Here is a 21,186-nt window from a genome sequence, read left to right on the forward strand (position 1 = left end):
GGCGGTGCTGCACGTCAGACACCCGGCAGACACTACGGGGCAGCCATCGACAGCGCCCACGAGCATCCCCGAGGCGGTTCATTCCGTGTTTCTAGGCAAGCGTCATCAAAAAGGGGGTTACATCCCCGTCACGGAACAGCAGCCCGGAGCAGCCATTTTCCCCACCAGGTTCAGGAGAGGCAGCGAGACTTGTGCTATAAATAAGCAGTGAACTAACCACCTGCCAATAACCCCGACGGACGACGGGACGCCTGCCGTTTTCCATCTGCGCCGGCACAACGCAGATGCTCCTGGGAGCAGCAGGACCGGCTGCCCGGAGAGCACCGACAGCCACGTACGAAAAAAGCACGAGGAACCTTCCCGTCCCGTTAATTACACCCGCTTCCCATCGAAGCGCTTACCACCTTCCTCCAGCAAAGGACAAAAAGGGGGGGGGACACGGACGACGGGGACGCTCCTAGAAAAAAATTAAGAATAAACTAGAGAAAAGGCTAAACTGTTTACTCACCATTTTAATACTGCCAACAACTATAACAGATCGAAACTGTACACATGACAAACTGGGAAAGAGAGTCTCAACGCAATGGTTCAGCGAAGGAATGTACTGACTGGTTATGAACGTTACTACGGTAAAAACAATGGCAAACAGGAATTTGGCACCACATATACAAAGTAAAGGCATGCTTCTCAATACAGCTTGGGAGTCTCTGAACAGAAAGAGGCCACGGTAAATGCAGAAGAAGGTGCACCCTTTACAAAAACCGCCCACCGGCTTAAGAGCGAAAAATGCACAAGAATCTAAAGTGGTTGATTGAGCAGCTCTGTAGCGGCACGCGCTTCCCCTCCGGTTTGGAGCTCAGCGTTTCGCCTCTCCGACGGACGCGGCCCGGGTGCGGGGTCGCCGCGAAGCTGGCCTTACGCTCACCACGCAGAGCGAATCGCGATTTGGATACCGACATAAACCAGGTTCACCCCTAACCCACAAGCTGAAGAGACTCGCTTATCCTGCTGCGGAAGCTTCTTTCCAAAGCCTTACGGTAGCAGGATGGTTACAAATTACACATCAGAAGCCGCCGAAGCTGTCGCCATAAGAGCTCTAAGGATCCTTTAAGTAGTTGCAGAAATATTAAATCCCGACCATACCAAGTGTTAAAAACAAAAGAGTTCCTGCTAAGAGGAATACTTTCTGCATGATCTGGTCACATGTGCATAGTTAAGTGATTTTTTTGTTGTTGTTGTTTTTTTTATTTTTAAAACAAGATTCGTTTGCAAATAAAGAAATAAAATTTAGTAAAGTTATAGTTTTCTTGATGGAAAAAACCTTAAAAACAGACTAGTGGTGGCTTGTTAACCAAAGAAAGAGAGAAAGCTACATATCGAAGGTCTGGAATCCAGCACCTCAACTTCACAACAGCTGTACACATTTGCGATTACGCCATCCAAACGACGCCAGGATGATCTAGTCACACTAACAGTTGTTCCATCTTGACCTAACTTCAACATCCCACATCAATAAAAAAAGGTCCCTAATACAGAAGATTGTGCTAAAGAACGCAACGATTCTGCATGCTGTTTTCGTTTCCCTGGTCCTGTTCATGCTTGCAGCTGTCCCCACGAGGCAGCAAAGAGTCTGGTTCTCAAAACGCCGCGTCATAAAAACTGAAAAGAAAACAGCGAGCGTTAGCGAGGTGCAAGGCAAAGCCAGCCCGAGCTGGCGTGCAAGGCTCCAGCGCTACGAGCGGCCGAGCGGCTCAGCTTTACCTTCTTCCCACGCCCCTTCCTTCTCAATAGAGTCCACATTCCTTCAGGTTGTTTTTAATGATAACATCTGTAACAGCATCAAAGACAAACTGCACGTTCTTGGTGTCAGTGGCACAGGTGAAGTGCGTGTAGATCTCCTTGGTGTCTTTTCTCCGGTTCAGATCTTCAAACTGACACTGGATGTACGCAGCTGCTTCCTCGTACGTGTTGGAGCCTGAAAAAGATAAGATCCCTTACTTTGGCCAGCAGTTCACAGCGGAGAGATCTTTTAAGTCCATATTAAGCTGCTTGCAACCATCTGCCTTATCCAGCTACAAATCCAAATCCACCATTAACCCCTTCTTGTAAATCTGAAGTCTATTCCCAGCTTCTGGTCAGTGACCTCGGACACGTCGCTCGCTCCTGCAGCTCACCGACTGCTCCCTGCTCCGGCCTCCCTGCCCAGAGATCGCCAGAAGGGAATGCTGCACGCTGGCCACAGTAACGCTTCACGCTAGAAACATGTAGTTATAGCAGAAGAGTGAAAAAATGACAGGAATAAGCAGGTTTGAAGGAGGGAACACTTTAAAAAAAAAAATCTAAACGCCTCGAGCAGTGACTAGGTGAAGCATCGCGTCCCTGCGGGGCGACGGCAGGGAAGGGCTGCAACACAGACACGCCAGGGTGAACAAGTGCCATACCCAGGACGGGGATGAGTTTCGTAGCCTCTAAAACTGAAGATAAATGAAAGTATCGTCCTAATAACATGTGGAAAACGCGGAGCGACCTCGATTTGCTGGCGTGCAGTACTTTGCTGTTCGTACTCCAGGCCATAAAACACACGGACAAAGGCTGTTCCTCCGAACCAAAGGCATGCATGACCACACCTCTTCGGAGAAAATGAGCTATCGGCTAACTTTGACAGCCCAAAGATGCTGCCCAAGAGACAAAAGTTAAGGGAATAGGGAAGAAGATAAGCTTTCAGGTTGTCTTGGGTTGCGTTGGCTTTGACTGACTCATTCCTGGCCCCGGCAACAAAGACGCAGCTTCACCAGCCCAGCCTTACCTGTGTACTCCGGATAGCAGATCGTTAGCGGGCTTTTCTTAATCTTCTCCTCAAACAGGTCTTTCTTGTTCAAGAAGAGAATGATCGATGTGTCTGTAAACCATTTGTTGTTGCAAATGCTGTCAAACAGTTTCATACTCTCATGCATCCGGTTCTGGAAAATAAAGCGAGAAGGGTGACGCGTCATCCCAGAGTTATTAGGTGGGGGGGACAGACAGGCTTTACTACAAAGGCCAGACTAAAGAGCCGAGTGTCGCTGACATATCCTCACTGCCACTTCACCAGGAAGAGCACGGGCACAACCCCGAGCAGGGGTCGGGTCACCTCCTCATCCTGTAACTCCCCCGGGGACCTGTTTGTTCCTCCACGGAGGTGCTCGCACCTAGGGGAACAGGCTGCAGGGAGAACTCAAGGCACCTCCCTGTAACCAGGGCCTGGAGAAAAATCTCATTTACGCATTGCGTTTATCAGTATCTGGGGCGAGATACTGCAGGCTGCTGCAAGGAAGCGCTCATCTTCACGGCCCTCGAACAACTGTAACAAGAGGAGCAAGCCAGAGACGTGCCACCCCACGACTCCACCTCCCTCCTCCTTCTCCCATGCAGCCAGGCGCTGGTAACTCCTCCACAACATACCATTTCCTCGTCTTCGGCCAAGACGAGGTCGTAATCGCTGAGGGCCACACAGAAAATGATCGCCGTCACGCCCTCAAAGCAGTGGATCCACTTCTTCCGCTCCGACCGTTGGCCACCGACATCAAACATCCTGGGAGAGGCAGAAGAACGGCCTCAGAAGCTGTGCAGACCTCCCTCCCCGGCCACCACGCCGCTGACAGGGGACGGAGGGGGCTCTGCTACAGACTTTCAAACAAGCGGGGTTTAGGGGAAAACAGGTACACGGCCTTCCATCAGCGAGGCCAACAACTCCGAGCCCTCCCTTTCTCAGGAGGCTGGGTTTTAGAACCAGAATTCTTTTCTTTAGAGCAATTTCAGCAGGAAGGACGAGACGTTACCTACGTCGCTATCCAGAAGTCTGCTGATTCACCAGGGCATGCTTATTTTGTTCTCTGCCTCCTATTTCCTTAGCAACAATCCATTTGCTTGACTGGACTCCAAACACCTACTCACAGTCAGCTCTTCCAGTTAATTTACACTACGTCTGACAAAGGATTATCTGGAACACACTACCTGCATGCTACTGCCGGGACCCAGAAAAAAAATTAATGGGGTTAAGAAACAGCTTCATGTATTTAAAAAAAAAAAAACCAAACCCACAAAACAATCTGTGAGCTACTGAAGTTTAAAGGCTGCAGAGCGGCTTAGAGAATTTCTGTCTATAAAAACGATGCGAGTGTCTTGGATACCAAAATATTTTGATGAGAAGCAGGATTGCCCAGGATGTTCTGATGGACTGTGACTTAACTAAATCAAGCCAGATACAAGTCAATATCCAAGAGCTATGAAAATCATCACCATTGATTTGTTATCAGAGCAAACAGGCAGACAAAGAGGGAAACTGCCCAGGGTGGGCCAAAAGCAATGCAATTTAATGATGCCAAACAAGGCAGCCAGAAGCGCCGTTCAGCTAACTCCAATCTTCTATTTAAGGTAAACCGTCCCCGTGGACCGCAGGAGGAAAGATGAAAATCTCTGAGGATAACAGGCTATTTACTCAGCTTGTATCATTTGCCATTACTCTCCGCTGCGAGCGCGGAGACGTCTGGAAAGGAATAGCATCCTTGACAACTCAGCTTCGCCAAGCTAATCCAAATTCGAGTCACAGTTATACTAAGGCTACCTCAGCCCATTATTAATGTCTGAGACTTAACATCAAGGCTTCCGTTGCGGGAAAGATGGCAGCTTCAGGGTTTAAGATGTATTAACGCTTTCCTTTGCGGGGCAAATCCATCCGAGACGAGACACCTCGCGTCTCAGGCTCTGCACATGATCGATGACTCCAGGCAGGCTGGGGAAAGAGCGATTCCCCTCTTCGCATCAGGGAGGCACGCCTCCGAGCGCTCAGCCATTTCACTTTAAAAGAGGGGTTATACTGATTAAACGGAACGTGCCTGCTACCTCCAGCTCACTCTGCCATTAGTCAGACGTGACGATTTTTAAAAGAGCACCGCACGCTGCAGCTAGAAATGCTAATCCTAATACATCACAACAGAAGACAAGTTTTTCCCTGGACGAACCAGAAGCCATGTAAAATAGCTCGGTGATGCAAAGGGTTGAGGCATTTTTGTTAAAACGGTTCGTAAGTTAAGACAGTTCAGAAGCCAAAATGCTACTGTTCTCCAAAAAAAGCGTGCAAACAAATCAGATTTTATAAGCGACACTCGGGTTTCTGCTACAGCTCTTTCAAACTGTTTTCAAACGCAAGCTAAAAATAAGCAAACAAATGCTTATTTAAAGGCTCTGAGCAACAAAGACTTGAAAATGTTGCCACAGACGAAGGGAACTCGCCCAAGATACAGGCGCCGCGTCTTCCTACATCCACATTACGGGACACGAATGCCCACCCCGCGGGGCTCCAGGCTGTTTGTCAGGAGCGCGCTCGGGATCCAAAGCGAGGATTTTCTAACGAGCAGATCAAGAGCAGGGAGGAGAGCTAAACTGCAGGCTAGCAGCCGCTACGGAGGTTAGAGGGAGCTCGATTAGCGATACGTAAAGGGACACTGCCAAGAGCAGGCTCGATACCCGAGCCCTGCAGGGACTGAATTTAGAAGGCAGAGAGGACAGGCGAGTCCCATCCTCTGCAGTGTCACGCAAAGGCAGCCAGTCCCCAGCACGCTTTCTGCACGCCCCACTCCTGCTCCGCAGCAAGTGTCAGTCAGCACAGTCACCTACAGCTTTGTGGAGGAACACCATGCAGCCCAGAGCCAAGGCTGACTGCGGGGAGGGCGCTCATCTCCCGCTTCAAAGGAAGGGGTTAAATTCAAACTCAAAAGCCAGGAGTCAGTGTCCTTTTAGTATTTTGGGGGTTGGTTGGGGTTTTTTTTTTTTTTTTGGATCCTGTAAGCAGGCAGCAGTACCTGTGTCTGCGATTCCAACATAAAAGCAGCTGCAAAGAACAGAAGAAGGCAAATAAAAGTCAAACCGGTATCTCCAGTGAGCAACGCCAGTAGAGAGGGAGTGTAACAGAGGCAAGGAGGACTGTTAAAACAGGGCAAGACCTTTTGCAGCGCAGGTGTGGGACCTACCACCACCACGCGCTGAAGAAATCACCGCGGTCCACAGGGACAAGCGCTGCCCTTCACTTACTTGAAGTACAGGTCCTTGAAGGTGAAGTGAGTTTCCACGATGCCTGTAGTTTTAACTCTGGTCCGCAGAACATCCTGCTGAGTCGGAATATAGGTCGGCTGGGATATTCTATCCAAGTCATTTAGGTAACTAAACCAGAAGAGACAACACAATGCCTTTTTTAGTCTGCTTGCTCGCCATGAATCTTTTATAAACCGCAGGAGAAAGTCATCACGGAATTTATTCATCATCTTCACACAGTACAGACCTCGACCATGCAGCAAACAAATCCTCTTGGGTCTACCCCAGGGTTGATTTTGTTGGGTTTTTTTTTTCTTTTTAACCCCTCCCCGTATGACCTTGCAGCATGTGCTGGGTAGGGTTCAGCTAGCTGGGGAGTGAAGCCTGATAAGAAGCTAGCACAAGAAGTACTGCTGATGCAGAAGCCATGCCAAGACTGGTATCTCTTGGGGCAATTCAAAGTAATCAAGGTCTTTCGCATCAAAGCACAAGGCAATAAATCCAGCGGCTCGCTTTTAAAGGGCAAGGATACATCAAATGAACCAGGAGGAAAGAATTAAGCATCAAGAACTACCCCCAAAACAGGCAGATTCATTCACCTCCTTTAGCAAGAGCAAACTAACACACAACGCATCCAGCTCCCCAACGGCACGGCCGCCGGAGGAAGCCGTTTCTCTGCAGCAACGCGCCCATCGAGACCCAAACTGTTTCCAACTACAGCAGATTCCCTTTGAAGTTCGGCTCTCAGGCACGTAAGGAAGAGGTATACATCATTTCCAGCAGCGTCAGAAATCCCGCTCCAGCCAGCAACACCTCTGAGCTCATTTTTCCTGTTAAGGGGAAGGCGACGGCCTCCTGCTTCCGCAACGGAGACGAGGATTGCTCCAGCTCCGTTGGGAAGGAACCAGAGGCAAGCGTTCAGCCACCTTCGTGCGCAGCCGCCAGCAGCGTTATCCCTGACAGCTACACCCCTCTCTTTATCAGGAGCAGTTTTTCATCAATACAGTACCGTGCAACTGTGAGATTTTAGTGGCACAACGGCTCTACACCGGTGCAATAAACCCTGCCCTCCCAGCCAAGCATTACCACAGAGCCGTTGTCAGCCAGGGACCGCTCCTTCCCATGCACCTGAAAGCTGTGCCAGGAGCTCCAAGTTTCCACGTGCCTTCGTCACTGAGCAGGCAACGTACTGAGCGACATCTCCCTCCTCCGTCACCTTCAGCATCTCCTCTCGCCAGGACTGCCGGCATATTTGCAGAGCACTGACCTATTTTCCGAAGCCCAGAAGAATCCAGCCTACCTGCCAACCTCCTGCCCGTGCTCGCCCGGCGCCGCAGGGCTTTTCTCAAAGAGCTGGTATCTGCAAGCGGTTTTTGCCCAGAAAGGGCCAACTCCTATCGTTCCCCTCTCATGTTCAGTGGGATGACAGGTTTGTAAACTGCTCTTTGACCAGAAACGCAGCACCCAGAACTCACACTTGGGATCGGCTTTAGTTTCAGCTTAGTAAAACAGAATTTGGAAGGTACTTACCTTCATTAGGCTTCTGTTAAGAAATATTTCTGCTGAGGAAATAATATGCCCAGATTTTTTTATCCCCCCCCTCTCTTCCCCACCACTATGAGTTTAGCTGGGACACAGTGGTTCAAAAGCTGATGGAAGTGCTACCTAAGAACTGACCCAGCAACTCCTAACAGCTTGGCTTTGATACAGGTCACACAGCTGCCCTGCATCACTGAAGTGATAAATGTGCAGGCTGAAGCTCTAAAGCATCTGCTCCTAATTGCCAGCTTTCAGCACCAGAAGTTTGGGCAGTGAAACTGGTATAATTCCTACTTAAGGCTTTTTAGGCAGCCAGTGAGGAGCGAATGGAGTCAGGCAACTCCCACCAAATGAACTTGCACGTCTATCAGGGGAGCAAGGTGTATCAGATTAAGCAGTGCTCTATCTGCAAGCTGCCTTAAAAAAAAAAAAATAAGCTTTGCCAGACTAATTCCAGAGAGACTCAAAGGGCAAATAAATACCAGATCCCATGGAAATACCTAAGCAGTCAGAAGATCCAGCACAGGGGGTTTCTCGGTAGCAGATGAGCCGCCCAAGCGCATGTGCGCACAGCCTCCTCCAGCCATCCTCGCCTTGCCGAAGGCAGCTGACTTTGCGGGCAGAGGCGGCAGCCGTGCCCACCCAACCAAACCAGGCTGCGGAGCCCAGCCTGTGCAGACTGCCACTTGTTTCCCTCTACCACACACAGATTTAGCGGAACTCGAAAAAAAAAAACTGGAAAAGCACGGTCTGAGACTCATGGTTTCGAGCGACTCATAACCCACAGCTTGCCACAATCTGTCTGAAAGTTTAAAGATGTTCCTCACAAATATTGTTTCGGGAACCGAAAACATATACCTTACTTCTACATCCCACGCAGTTTGAATCCCCTTTCACAGTCTCCTTCGCCACCAGGCTCCCTTCATACGCTGAGGTTGCAACACTTGTTCCCCACCTCGGATCCTTGTGTTTACAGAGCCAACTATTTCTCATGCTTCAACACCACCTTGCAAATACAAGCTTGCAAAAAGACAGTTTTGTTTTGTCTCCCTTCTTTTTTCACCCTTAAAAATGAGGGCTCGAGTACAAAAAAAAAAAAAAAAAGCTGACCAAAAGCCTACAGCGTAAGTCACATTTGTCCTAGTGGCCCTCCAAGCCTTCCCAGGACATCCCGTGCCAGGCTGGCACGGGTTCAATACCTGCGTGTGCAAGGATCTGTAGTTCCAGTCCGATCAGAAAACCTGCCAGCTTCAGCATCATCCCATCTCACACTGCTCTAAAACACCGACCGCAGCCGCGGGGTGTTCTGAAGTGGACAGCTTTCAGCTGGTGAAGATAACACAGTTCCCCTCCTCCACATGCTCACATGAACCCTGGAACGGTATTTTCCTAACAATTCAGTCATGTTTCCCTTTAACGCTGGAAAGAATGCTTTCGAGGCCAAAAATGGCTCCAAAAGCTCCGAAAGATTCATACAAAGCATTTATTATGAAAGGCTATCCGCAGCCTGAGCTACGGGAGGGAGGGAAGGAGGGGCTGTCACCATCACGCCCGAAGGCAGAGCAGCAAACAAAAGCCATCCTTTGCCAGGGAGAGGAGACAAGAGGGCAGAAAGATGCAGGTTTGGTACCCAGGTGGGTCGGTATTTGCAGCCACCAACCACCAAGCTTTCAAGAAACGTTATCACAAGCACCTGCGCCAGTCTGAAAATGCAAACGGTGTCCTTCCTACATAGATTGGCAGCTCATACAGAATTAGTCATCTCTAGCCAAGTCTTCCTGCAGCAAGAAGAAAACAGGTGAAGACCTGGTGAAACCTATATTTAAGAAACACATTTCTTTCACAGAAGTCTGCCTCCTCTTTCCCCCCCGTGTTTAGCTGGATTTTGGCAAGTTAAGCAAAGCAGAAAACCAGGTAACAGAGCGGGATCTCCAGGAAAAGGGAACCTTGTGTATTACCTTTATCAAGTCGAACGCTCATTTGGGCCAGCTAAGACAGACCCACAGTCTGCAGCACAGACCTACAGATGAGAAGGCTCGCTTCAAAAGCTTGAGCTGTGATCCCAAGGTGGTGCTACTCGAGGGGAATCGCAAGAAAGCGTCAGGATACGAACGGCAGGACAATGCCCTGCAAGCTAGGGCTTGAAAGCAAAGAGGAGAAAAAAAAAACCCACGTAGAAATAATCTAGGTTATATCCAGCATCATGTCAGGGAATTCAGGCCAAAACTGCCACTCGGGAACAAACCAAGCTATGCCAGAATAGAGAATGGTTGATCAGAAACTATGCTAATTGCCTGAGAGACCGCAGATAATTACCTACGGTATCCGCAGACTGGTGTCTGCATGAACTCCGGAAAAAGCAGCGAAACCAGCAACTAAAGTATTTTAAAGCGTTATCTGCTTGCCGACATTTCCAAGTACCAGACAGAGGTAACTGAAGATGCGCAAGACAGCAATAAGCCTTAGCATCCACACTGCTGCACCACCGAACAGGTTTTTGTTCTTTGTAGCTATTACACCAAGAATTGCGCACGCAGGTCTGAAACGCTTCTCCGCGGCACTGACTCGAGACGGGAGCGGTGAGCGACAGAGCCATTTGCTCACGTCATAGGTAAAGAAAAACGGGGAGTTGCAACAAGGCAAGTAAAAATATAGGTGTTTGAAGTATCACACCAAAAAGAGCAGGGCAGTTGCTAGAGGGACGTTATCAGGTGGTGCCTGGAGAAGACACCGAGTGTTTACACCAGCGCTTGAACATCCACAGTTTAGACCGAGAGTTACTCGACTGTTCTTCAAAAAAATAAGAAGAATTGCAAACCGCTATGATTCCAGGACAGATCATTTGGACTAGCGTCACAAGCGGTTATCTTTGGGAGCTTGCCCCCACCCGTGGCGTACGGATTACGACACACACCGTTATTATGGTTGCCTCCTCTCCTCCCACACGGCCTCCTGCCTGCCGGGGCAGCTCTCCGATGGGAAGGATCCCTGCCCACACAAGGGGAAGTGCGGAACAATTCGGTGCTGCCCTGAAAACCCTTGGCTCTCTGCCACAGCGCTCTCGTTCTCGATGCCACCTAATTTGCACAAGCAACCACTCGTATGTTCCTCTTTTACCCCACCCCCCCACTCCCCCCATTCTGGGTGTCTCAGCAGAGGCCCCGAGGCCTGATGTGAAGCGAGGAACAGCACCCGGGCAGCCAGAACCGGGCTTGAAACACAATGCAACACTGAATTTCAGCTGGAAAACCAGTTATCTGAAATGGGGCACATATTTAAAGGCTACTAACCCTGAAGTTTCAGTCCCATTTGCAGGAGATATTGAAAGGAGCGGGGAAGTGAAATTCCCCCAAGAGAACTGTGCACAAAAGCTAGTACCTACGTGACCACCACCACAAAAAGGGATTGCAAGACAGCCATCCTTTAAGCGTGGACAAGGGAACTAATTGGGTAACACCAGAAGATAAGGCGGGTCAGGAGCCACGCGCTGAGCGGGGAGGAAAAATGCTGGCTGAATGCTCATCTGGCCAGCTCGTTCCGTACACTGGTGAGATGGGGGTCCTGCAGGAGAAAACACGTTTTTAACTGCGTGCTCGTGCTCCACGCTAAAGGAACCCGCTCGCAGCGTTTCCCAACTGCGGAGTTGCTTGGCTACCGAGGCAGAATAATGCTGCTTTAGTGCAACTTCCTGCGGTTTTAGGACAGGAAGCAAAATTCTCTGATGCACTTATCAGAAAAATGCCACGTGGGTCATCCTCGGGCTGAAATCTCTCTGCCACGCAGATCTGACACCGCCCACGAGAGCAATTCGTCAGAGTAGCTGTGCCTACACGTACCAGTACTGGAAACTGGACACGAGGGGGTTGCAGATATTCATAGGATCATAGAATCATTAAGGTTGGAAAAGACCTCTAAGATCATCGAGTCCAACCATCAACCCAACACCACCATGCCCACTAAACCATGTCCCTAAGCGCCTCATCTACACGTCTTTTAAATGCTTCCAGGGATGGGGACTCAACCACTTCCCTGGGCAAATTCAGGAACAGGAATAACCCTCCTGTCAGTACTTAAAGGGGGCTTATAAAAAAGATGGCGGCAGACTTTTTAGCAGGGCCTGTTGCGACAGGACAAGGGGGAATGGCTTTAAACTAAAGGGGGGTAGATTTAGACTAGATATAAGGAAGAAATGTTTTACGCTGAGGGTGGTGAAGCACTGGCCCAGGTTGCCCAGAGAGGTGGTGGATGCCCCATCCCTGGAAACATTCCAGGTCAGGTTGGACAGGGCTCTGAGCAACCTGATCTAGTGGAAGATGTCCCTGCCCACGGCAGGGGGGTTGGACTAGATGAGCTTTAGAGGTCCCTTCCAACCCAAACTATTCTATGATTCTATGAAAATCCAGTCTCTGGAAGGCAGTCAGATCACAACTGGGCACCTCTAAGCAGGCTTACGCCCTCCCTCCCCAATCTGCTGTTTCTGACCCGTTTCTACCCTGTTTTCTCCAGCCTGCCTTCATTCTCCTGCTCTTTCAAAGCTGACCATCAAGACCACAAAGCCAAGGTTCCCCATCTTCAGCTTCCTCCTTAAGCTCCACTCAACCACTTATGCTTTCTGCCCTAGATCCTCTGCTCAAGAAGTCCTTAAGCTTTCCTTCTCTTCTCCGCATCTTTTCATTAAGTGATTCCCCTCATTCATCCCCCTCCTCATCTATCCTTTTTTCTCCCTTTGAATCTGAAGTTTCCTCCTTGCATGCTGTAAAGGCACACATGAATCTGAGAAAGCCTCCTCTTGTCAACTCACTTACCTTGATCTAAGCCCATGATAGCCTGCCAAGGTGCTACAAATTTAGAAAAATTCTTCCTTATTTTCAAGCTAAAACATGCTGTGTGCAGACAGAGCCTGCAGGCAACTGAGCTGTGACACATCGGAAGCTTCTTTATAAAGCACTTCCAAACTAATTTTTCAAAGGCTTAGAACTTGGCTAAATTGAGACAAGTTTTCAGCTGGACATCAGGAGGCACACTTAACCCCCAAATCATCCTTTCAGAGTTTCAAATATTTGTTCTAGAGAGACCAAGCACACGACTTTTTAAAAAGGGGGAAAAAAAAAAAGGCAACAACTGTTTTGCTCATTAAACGAAATCGTTTCCCCCTCCCTGCACTAACCCGCCTCTTTGACATAGAAGAGGCATTTAGTCAAAATTCTCATTAACCAGCCAGCAGCAGCCTACAGCGCTCCACGCTACGTATCTAGTCGCAGCTTTCCGATTGTTAAGCAATCGTGTGCATTTCAGAAACAGAACAATAAGCAGGTTTATAGCTAGCCTGCAGCGCTGCCCGTGTGGTGTCAGGCACAGGAACAGAAGTGTAGCGAGAGCTGCTAAGGAGAACAACTACGTGAATATTGATCTGCCAATATCGGGAGATCCCACCATTGGAAATTGTTGCTCATCACAAATTTGGTAGTTTCATCGGGAGCTCGGTTTCAGGAGGTGTTACTCCTTTCCGTAGGGATAACGAAGGTGACATAGCTGACCACCCGCTGTAACAAGCCATCTTAATGCAAGCCAGTAAGTTATTCTTCCACTAAAACCAGACTGGCAAATTCACCTAGGCACAAAACAAGGAACGCGGGTTTTTTTTCCAATGGGGAAGACAAACAGTAAAACTGACTTTGATGAGCTTAACGCACCAAAGTCACCTTGTGAGCCCAACCCCGTGTAAGCCAGTTAGACTAGGGTTCCTGCCCGCCCCCTCGGAAGGGGACCCAACTACCAGCCCGCTTTCAGTCACACCGGCCCTTTCTGAACACCATTTGGTTTGCTGTGAAGGGCCCAGAAGCTGCTAACGGTTTCTTACTATGATGCAGAGTCGTTAAGCTGATATTCTCTCGATCTGCTGAAGCAGGCCTGAACCCCAGCGTCTCTCCACAACCGCTTAATCACGCCAGCTAGCTCGGCGGTCATCACGCCTTCCTCTGCGCTTCCAGCTAATACAAACAACTGACGGGCATCGTCCTGCAGGAAGAGGGGAAATGAAAACAAGTTAGGATCTACACCCACTTACGCCTTTACAAATTACAGCGAGGCTTAACATCAGTAACAATCCTAGGGGCTGCAGCAACTGCTCTAAGGAATCACGGTTCCCCTCTCTCATGCTGTCTATCCAGTCTCCTCCCCCAAATCATCAAGTTATTTTTCTCCTGCAGTCAGAAAGGCAAATTCTGGGCAAGAAGCTCCAGCCCGTGGGGCGAGACGCACTGATCACGGGTGGCAAACAACGCTTCTGTCGTGCCACCGCTGCAGGGATCACCGCTCCAAAGCGACAGGCAGCGTTCACATCCGGAACGTGAAGTTTCAGTAACCTGGCGCAGTGTTTCAAAGGAAAGGTAAGAATGTCAATGTGCTACTATAGACTAATGAACGATAAAAAATAGTTTTTAAACTGGAAAACCTTTATTATAGTGTGGTACAGTATGGCAACAAGGAAAAATTCAGTATCAAAAGCAGGTTTTGGATGATTCTAGGTTTAAAGCTTTGAGGACTTGCAATTTGCTGCAATAGCTGTCAGAAGTAAGGGAGACCAATTTCTTAATAAAGCATTTCATCAGGAGATGGGATGGACTGATCAGGATTTGAGTGTTTGCCCTAGAGCATGAAAAATTCTTCTCAGAAGTCTTAGCGCAGGACCTCACTCTTCTACAAGTTAACAAGCAGATTTAGAAAGTGAGAAACAGGCTGACCTACATCCCACACTGATGTTTATTTCTACAGCGATCAGACCTGCCGGCTTCCTTTCAGAAGGTGTAAGAGACCTTTCACTATCCCAGCAAGTTCTCAACTTCTCCTCCTAACATCGGCTCCTCTCACTTGAGCCCTAAACCTAAGCTCAGGCAAGAGTCAAGTCCATATGCGACTCCAAAGGGTACCTCCCTAGCACAAGCAACGGGCACCTAAATTAACTTAATCAGGGTCTGAACTGCCACCACACAGAGGTGGACCTCGGTTATGAGTCTTCGCAGGTACAGCACTTATGGGTATGGTGCTATGCTGACAGGTCACTGCTGTGGTTTGCTGCGAGACAGTCGATTTGGTTACCCGTGGCCTTTTCCTAGGCAAGTGTGGCAAGTTGTTTGCCCTTCAGGGTGGATTGGGACACGAGAAAGTTCTTGGCACCCGGCTCTCGTTCTGCTTTTGCGAAGCCAGCTAAGCCTGAGCAGGTCAACTGAGAAAGGAACTTGGGTTTTAACATCTTCTTCCTTCCAGCTGCATTACCTAGGCTGAGATCACCACTCGGCTTCGACAAGCACAGAGGAAAGGTAGAAGGGAACGCCAGGGAGGATTTGGAGCAGCAGCTGAACAACAGCCTAGGTTAACATGCAAGTGAAGATATGCCCTTCAGCCAGGGTGCTTTATGTCGTAAGTTCAAAATATCTGTGGTTGCCTCACAAAGAAACAGAGTAAGTTACTTCACTTACCGTATATTAACTGTAAGCATGAGGAATTAGTGCCAGGCAGCAAGAGTCACAGGTTGTGCAGCCACTGCCCTATGCTGATACACACAATTCCTTTCTCCTACACGTTTTCAGGAGTCCCTGGCTCCCCATTCGGTCTGTGCTTTCCCCACCACCACGGGGGTCAAGACTTCCCGACATCAGTTTCTACCTTCTAGACAAAGGTTATGGGATTATTTATTTTTCTGAGCATTCAAACTACTAAAGGTTCTTACCCGTAACCTCAGTAAAATACTTGACACTTTGTACTGGTAACACATTACAGATTATGAAAGGTCTTTCACGATTGTATCTTGTAACAAAACATATTTCCACTGTGAGTGCAATGGACTGAATTTCCAGGATTCATTAACAGAATTCACAGCACAGACTCAGACTAAGAGAAGTAAGTGAAATACTTACTGCTCTGGCAACTTCCCCAAAGTCTATCTTTAGCCTTCCCATGGCTCTTATGATTGCAATGATGGACTGGATAGTATTGCTGTAGACAACCACTTTATATTGTTTGCATTCTTCCTCCGAGTAGCCGTCCTCATGAATAATCCTGGAAGAACACAAAGCTGTCATTCCCAAACCAGAAGGGCACCACAGATTTCTTATTTCATCTCGCACAAAAATGCGGTTTACATGCCTGCGCTCTCACTTACTTCATCTGCTTCACAATGGTGCTTTTCCCAGACTCTCCAGCACCTGAAAAGCACGAAAAGAATTCCAGTTAGCAACCACGTGAACTTAAAAGGAAAAGCGGAATGTACTCTTCCCAGCGCCCACACAGAAGTTGATGGGGTCTGGAGCAAGATACTCCTTGGGCATTGCTGCTGGTAACAGAGCTCTAGAGCAGCTGTCCCGGCCCCTTGGGGGGGGATCGCTGAAGAGCACATCCACAGGTACGTCCTTCCCGGGCTTTATTTACAGATGCTGACACTCATTATGCATTCATCTGCTAAAAAAACCAAACCAAACCAAACCTAGAATTTCTGAATTTCCAGAGTACACTTCTTGATCACTGAGGCTAGCCACGTGGGAGGCTGGTTCTGAAAAACCGGGACAAGGACTTATCTAACAATCTACCATCCCTCTCTTCCAGCTCAGTAACTACAGTCCAACTAGCCCTACAGCTAAGTGCATCGACGTCATCGACTGCTACCCGCCGTTACCGAGCCGTGCAAGACAGAAGCATTAGCCTTCAATAACCAGGTGGATGCAATCACAGATCCCGGAGCATTTTACAGGGAACATCTAATTCGGAAGCAATCTTGTGTGATTATACAGTGGAAGGGAAGCGGACCCAGAACAGAGCTCAAAAGCATGCACAAATTGCTCTTGCAGATCCAGGTGAAGCAGCTTAAGACATTAAAGCCCAGAAACACGTTCCTATGTCAGAGCAGGAACACCATAATGGATCTTGCAAGTTCCCTTCTCCACTTAGCACAAAGTCAGCCAAACGTTGCCCATAATCATTGGAACTAACGCATGTTTTCCACCGTGGGAAGAGTAGGTGCACTCCCACAATCCATTACTACAGCGTAGTGGTAAGCACACTGGTATCACTCCTGAGCTAGACACCTCTTAAACAGCTCCGGCAAAATTCGAAGAAGATACCTGTCTAGACTTGAAGCGGCAGCTAAGGTGCCTGTGAATCACCAGCAGGAAGATCAGGGACCTGGGTCCCTGCTCTAACCCTTCAGCTGCCAACGCCGGTTCCCACAGCCACCAGACAGCTCGGGGATCTTCACCGGGGCACACCCATACGCATCCACCCACAGAACACGCAAGGCAAATTTTAATTGATTAACAAGCTCTATTCTCTATCATTTCCCACAATACAGGGATTATTATTCTGGGAAACTGAGGATAAAGAGACCCGCAGGTTTAGCTTGGAAATGAGCCTTTGCCACAGGATGATTTCTAGTCGAAATATCAGGCCTGCGGGCTGTGGCACTTGGACATGCCTGCATTGCAAACAGCCTTCCTTCAAAGAAAGACAGAAAAACGTGGCTTGCCAAACCTCTGCAGACCTGGGGGGGCTGAGTTATCCCCGTCTGCCTGCAAAATAACAGCTAGTTAATCTGTTTTTCACAGTTTTTTCCTCTTGAACCACAGGGCACTCACAAACCGCGTCCCCCTCCCACAGGCACGAGGCAGAAACCACCTTTGCACACCCGTGCAGCAGCAGACACGCTTGCACAGCTCGGTGCAGCAGACGCCTACTCCGGGACTCAAAGCCATCACGTTACCGCAGTTTACTGAGCTCTGCAGTCAGCAGGAGCTGAGCTGCGCTGCCCGCACGCATGCCTGTCCCGGCCATGAAGCATGTGAAAGGCAGGCACGGCATTACTGCACGTCAGCAGAAGCGCAGGTCCCGGACTACTCTACCTCGTGTGACCGCAACACCAGGTTGCTAGTTCAGGGCAAACCAGCCGGACCGTCCCCTGGCTTCAGGGCTCCTCAGCCAAAAAGGCTCACTCTGAGCTGCAGAACTGGGGTTGCTGAAGGCAAAGGAATGAAGTTGAGCCTGCCTGGATTTGGATATACAACTCAAGAGATCCTGGATGGACTAAGAGACCCAAGCTCCCCTTCACTTCTAGCATCAAGGCACCAGACGTCCCAGCCTGCAGAGTCTACGCGACGCGGCAGCGTGTTAACCCAGAACGGCATTGCTACAAGCAAGGCGAGCTTTGTTGGAAGAGAAAAATCATTTTTAGATTATCAGACCAACAGGAAAAAAAAAAAAAGACCAGCTTTCAGGAACGTCAAGCTGTGAAAACTGGGCTGTGGCATACTTCTTCAGGAAAAAAAGCAGAAAAGCTTTCTGGTGCTACCTTCGGGAAGCACAGCTTCCAGGAGAGAGCTCGCAAAAGCCTCTCCTTGCAAGAGCCAGGCCTCTCGCACCATCCAGAGAGGACAACACTGCATTCCAGTTTCATTCTCGCATCCTCGAAGCCTCAGGAAGGCCAGCTCCTAGCAACAGCACCACAAACAGGGTGCGAAAGCAGCAGCGCTTTTTAAAAAGCAGAATTCCCTTCTTGGTCTCACAACTTCAGGTCAATCGGGCAGAGGAACCGAGAAATCAAACCCCTGAAAAATAAGAGGTCGCTTTGTAGGGTTTGATTTTGCGATAGGCACAGACGATTCCCTTGCTTGGAATTCTGTACACCTTTTAGCCTGCTTATTTCGCATTCCTTCAGATTATTCCCAATATCACTAGTAAAACCCTTTTGGCTGATAAGGGAATTAAAAGTATGGCAGGAACGTTTCGGTGCAGGGTACAGCGGTGGCTGGGAAGGAGCAAACACAACTGCTGCTTTCTGAACAGCCAGGCAACAGCCAGATACAAGCAGCTCATTCACCAGTGGTGAACACGTCGTGCCAACCTGAGCCCAGACCAGGCGGCAATCAGGACCGAAGGAGGACAACGCAGCCTTTACAGCCTTGCACTTGGATTTCCACTCCCAAGTTCATCCCGGTCAGTTCCCAGATGTTGACGAGGATTCCTGAGGATCCATTGCTGTATTGAATTACAACAGAAAGTTTCCCCAACATCAGACAAGGTCATTTTCAAGCCGAAAGTGCATTTCCTATTTGCACTTAGACAGCTTCAAACAAAACAAGCGGCCAAATATTTTTGCAGCTCTTGGTGGCTGAAGAGAGCAGATGCAAATCAGCCTCTTCACACAGTAAGAGCTTTCACAGTAGGACAAGCACTTTCATGGCAGGTTCTCAGACCGCCAAATGAGAGGAAACTCAAGTCAAACGGTTCCTTAACTCGTTATACCCATTTGCAGGTGTCGTGGGGTTGTACCTCCATCGTGGGGTGGCTGGACAAGGATTTCTGTTTCTTTGGACCCGTTCTGCACAAGAGAATAGAGAGGCAACAAGAGAAACACGCCGGTGTTCAACGAACGAGTACCCAGTGCCTCTCCTGCACAGCTCCTGGGGGTGCCGCGGCCAGGATACACATCTAAGAGCACTGACACCTTTAAATGCTGATTGCTCAGATACCACCTTGAGTTTATCTGTCTCCACATCCCCCTCAAGGGACTGTAACGCTAACAGCTGCCCCGCACGGTAGGAAAACTGTTTCCAAATAGGGCATGTAGTGCAATTTAAATCAATTAGCCATTAGTTTAGGTTGAAGGGTTACAAGATTAGAACCTCTCATGACAAAATACTTCCAGGCTGCCAAGTTAAATGTCTGCAAACCAAAGAATTTCAGCTTTTAAATTATTCCTAAGCATAAGGCAATTCAACTTTTTTTTTTTTTCCTTCCCTCAGGGCTTAAAAGGAAAGCTATTGCCGGTTCAGCCTCAAGTAGAGCAGGCAATACAAACTAGATTCCACCTTCAAAGCCATTCGAGAAGCATTAACAGGGATGAAAAAAACAAAGCACGTTTTAAGCAGAATCCCCCAAAATCTGCTCAGATGTTGGAGTTAACGCCTTCCACCCAAGCAAATCCCGGGGCCTGAAGCATGCTATGCCGGCAGGGCTCCCCGCTGCAGCCCACAGCCAGCTACAGCGAGACTCCATCTAAAACCAGCAACTTGCAGGAAACATCCTTCCCTTTAGCAGGCGGTTTCTCTTTTGTTATCGCCTCTTCTCCCAGCTGCCAAGATGTCTGCGCCTCTCCTCTGGCCGGCACGGGTTTTAACAGAGATGGCATCAAGAAGGGCTTGGGGATAGCTGTGTGCCTCTGCTACGGTTTTCGGGCACTCAGCACGGCAGCATTTGTGGTCAGATATGAAAACATCAACGCTCTATAGACTCAGCACTTCCACCCTGGGAGGAACACAAAACCTCGTTTTTCTTTTCACAGCCATCCTCCACATTCCCCGTACTAAGGCGCTGCGATTTGAAAGCTTCCGTGTCCCAAAACAGTGGCGTTCAGCCCAGATTCCCAACAGCGGGAATTTAGAAGAGCCTTTTCAACATAACCTCTCTGGTTTTTATTTCTCGTCATCGTATTTGCTGTCATTTCCTCCTCAGATTATCTTAAAATAACCTGCTGCTGCAGCAGGCAATGCTGAACTTGTACTACCTGTCATTTGACTGACAAAACAGTATCAGATACAATTATGCCATGACAACACAGCCAAGTTGGTTATACAACACTAATTCAAACCATATTTAGTTAACTCCTTCCCTTCTCACTTGCAACCCACACACGCTTCAGTGGCAGCTTAAAAGAGCAGCAATCCACGCTCTCAGAGGAAAGGGTGCTGGTTACTCACCCTGTTACTTCTAAGGGACTAGGAGAGGTAGGAAATAGTGACCCACATCCTCTAAACCTCTCTTCTTACCAACATACAACCCAGCACTGGCTCCTACAGCACACGCTAATGGCAGTCACAGCTACAAGGGCACGGCCAAGCAGTAAGTCACCTCCTCTGGGACGTTATTCCTAAAGGAGTTTTTCCTGACGTTCCAGGTCCTCTCCCAGACTCGCTCTCTGCTCCTGCAAGAGCCATCCAGACAAGGTACCTCATTAAACAGTCATTTAAAAACGTCTGCCCTCCAGCTCCGTAATCATTTGCTGGGAGCTCCTGCTGGGGCGGCAGCTGCTGGCCGATGAGATGGCCAACGTCAGGCACCATCTCATCTCAATTGCTCAGGAAAAAAAAAAAAAAGCATTAACACTGCCCTGGTCTATTCTGAGATACCTGTACTCCGTCCTCCCACACAGCATAAGGCTTTTTCAGGGGCCTCTCTCACTTTGTACCTTTGCTTTTAACTCTTATCTTACCCCCCACCCCAAACAAGGTCCACGATCATTTGCATTTTACTCTTACTTTCCAGCCCTAGCTTCAACATCTCCAGGTCTCACTGCTGTTCTTTGACACTTGAAGCTTCTCTAAACATTTGCAGATGTAGCACCAGGCAAGCTGCTATTCTCCTTTTTCCAACTCACTGAGTGGCTGTAAAGGGTTTGCAAAGAGAGAACCATATTGGACCTACTCGGTAAACAGCTTTTAATCTGCACCCTTTGTTCCCTGCTATCATGCAGCTTCATTTACCCTGATGCATGGTGTTTACACTTAACAGTGTGGCTTAACCCTTCAGTCAAGT

The 21,186-nt window shown here is 48.8% G+C and overlaps 1 protein-coding gene across 1 annotated transcript in view; it reads right to left on the reverse strand.

The window, feature by feature from the left end:
- Nucleotides 1-492: 492 nt before the first annotated feature.
- GNAI3 (G protein subunit alpha i3) overlaps nucleotides 493-21,186 on the reverse strand; it is a 32,877-nt gene continuing 12,183 nt past the window's right edge. Inside the window, exons 2-9 of the mRNA XM_076358292.1 lie at nucleotides 15,770-15,812; nucleotides 15,525-15,666; nucleotides 13,469-13,626; nucleotides 6,070-6,198; nucleotides 3,442-3,571; nucleotides 2,807-2,960; nucleotides 1,762-1,975; nucleotides 493-1,659 (exon numbers count right to left, since the gene is read on the reverse strand). Of these exons, the coding sequence (XP_076214407.1) occupies nucleotides 1,785-1,975; nucleotides 2,807-2,960; nucleotides 3,442-3,571; nucleotides 6,070-6,198; nucleotides 13,469-13,626; nucleotides 15,525-15,666; nucleotides 15,770-15,812 (947 nt within the window). The 3' untranslated portion in view covers nucleotides 493-1,659; nucleotides 1,762-1,784. The remainder of the gene's footprint in view (nucleotides 1,660-1,761; nucleotides 1,976-2,806; nucleotides 2,961-3,441; nucleotides 3,572-6,069; nucleotides 6,199-13,468; nucleotides 13,627-15,524; nucleotides 15,667-15,769; nucleotides 15,813-21,186) is intronic.

Source organism: Aptenodytes patagonicus, chromosome 22 (genome assembly GCF_965638725.1).
Source record: "Aptenodytes patagonicus chromosome 22, bAptPat1.pri.cur, whole genome shotgun sequence".
NCBI lineage: Eukaryota > Metazoa > Chordata > Aves > Sphenisciformes > Spheniscidae > Aptenodytes > Aptenodytes patagonicus.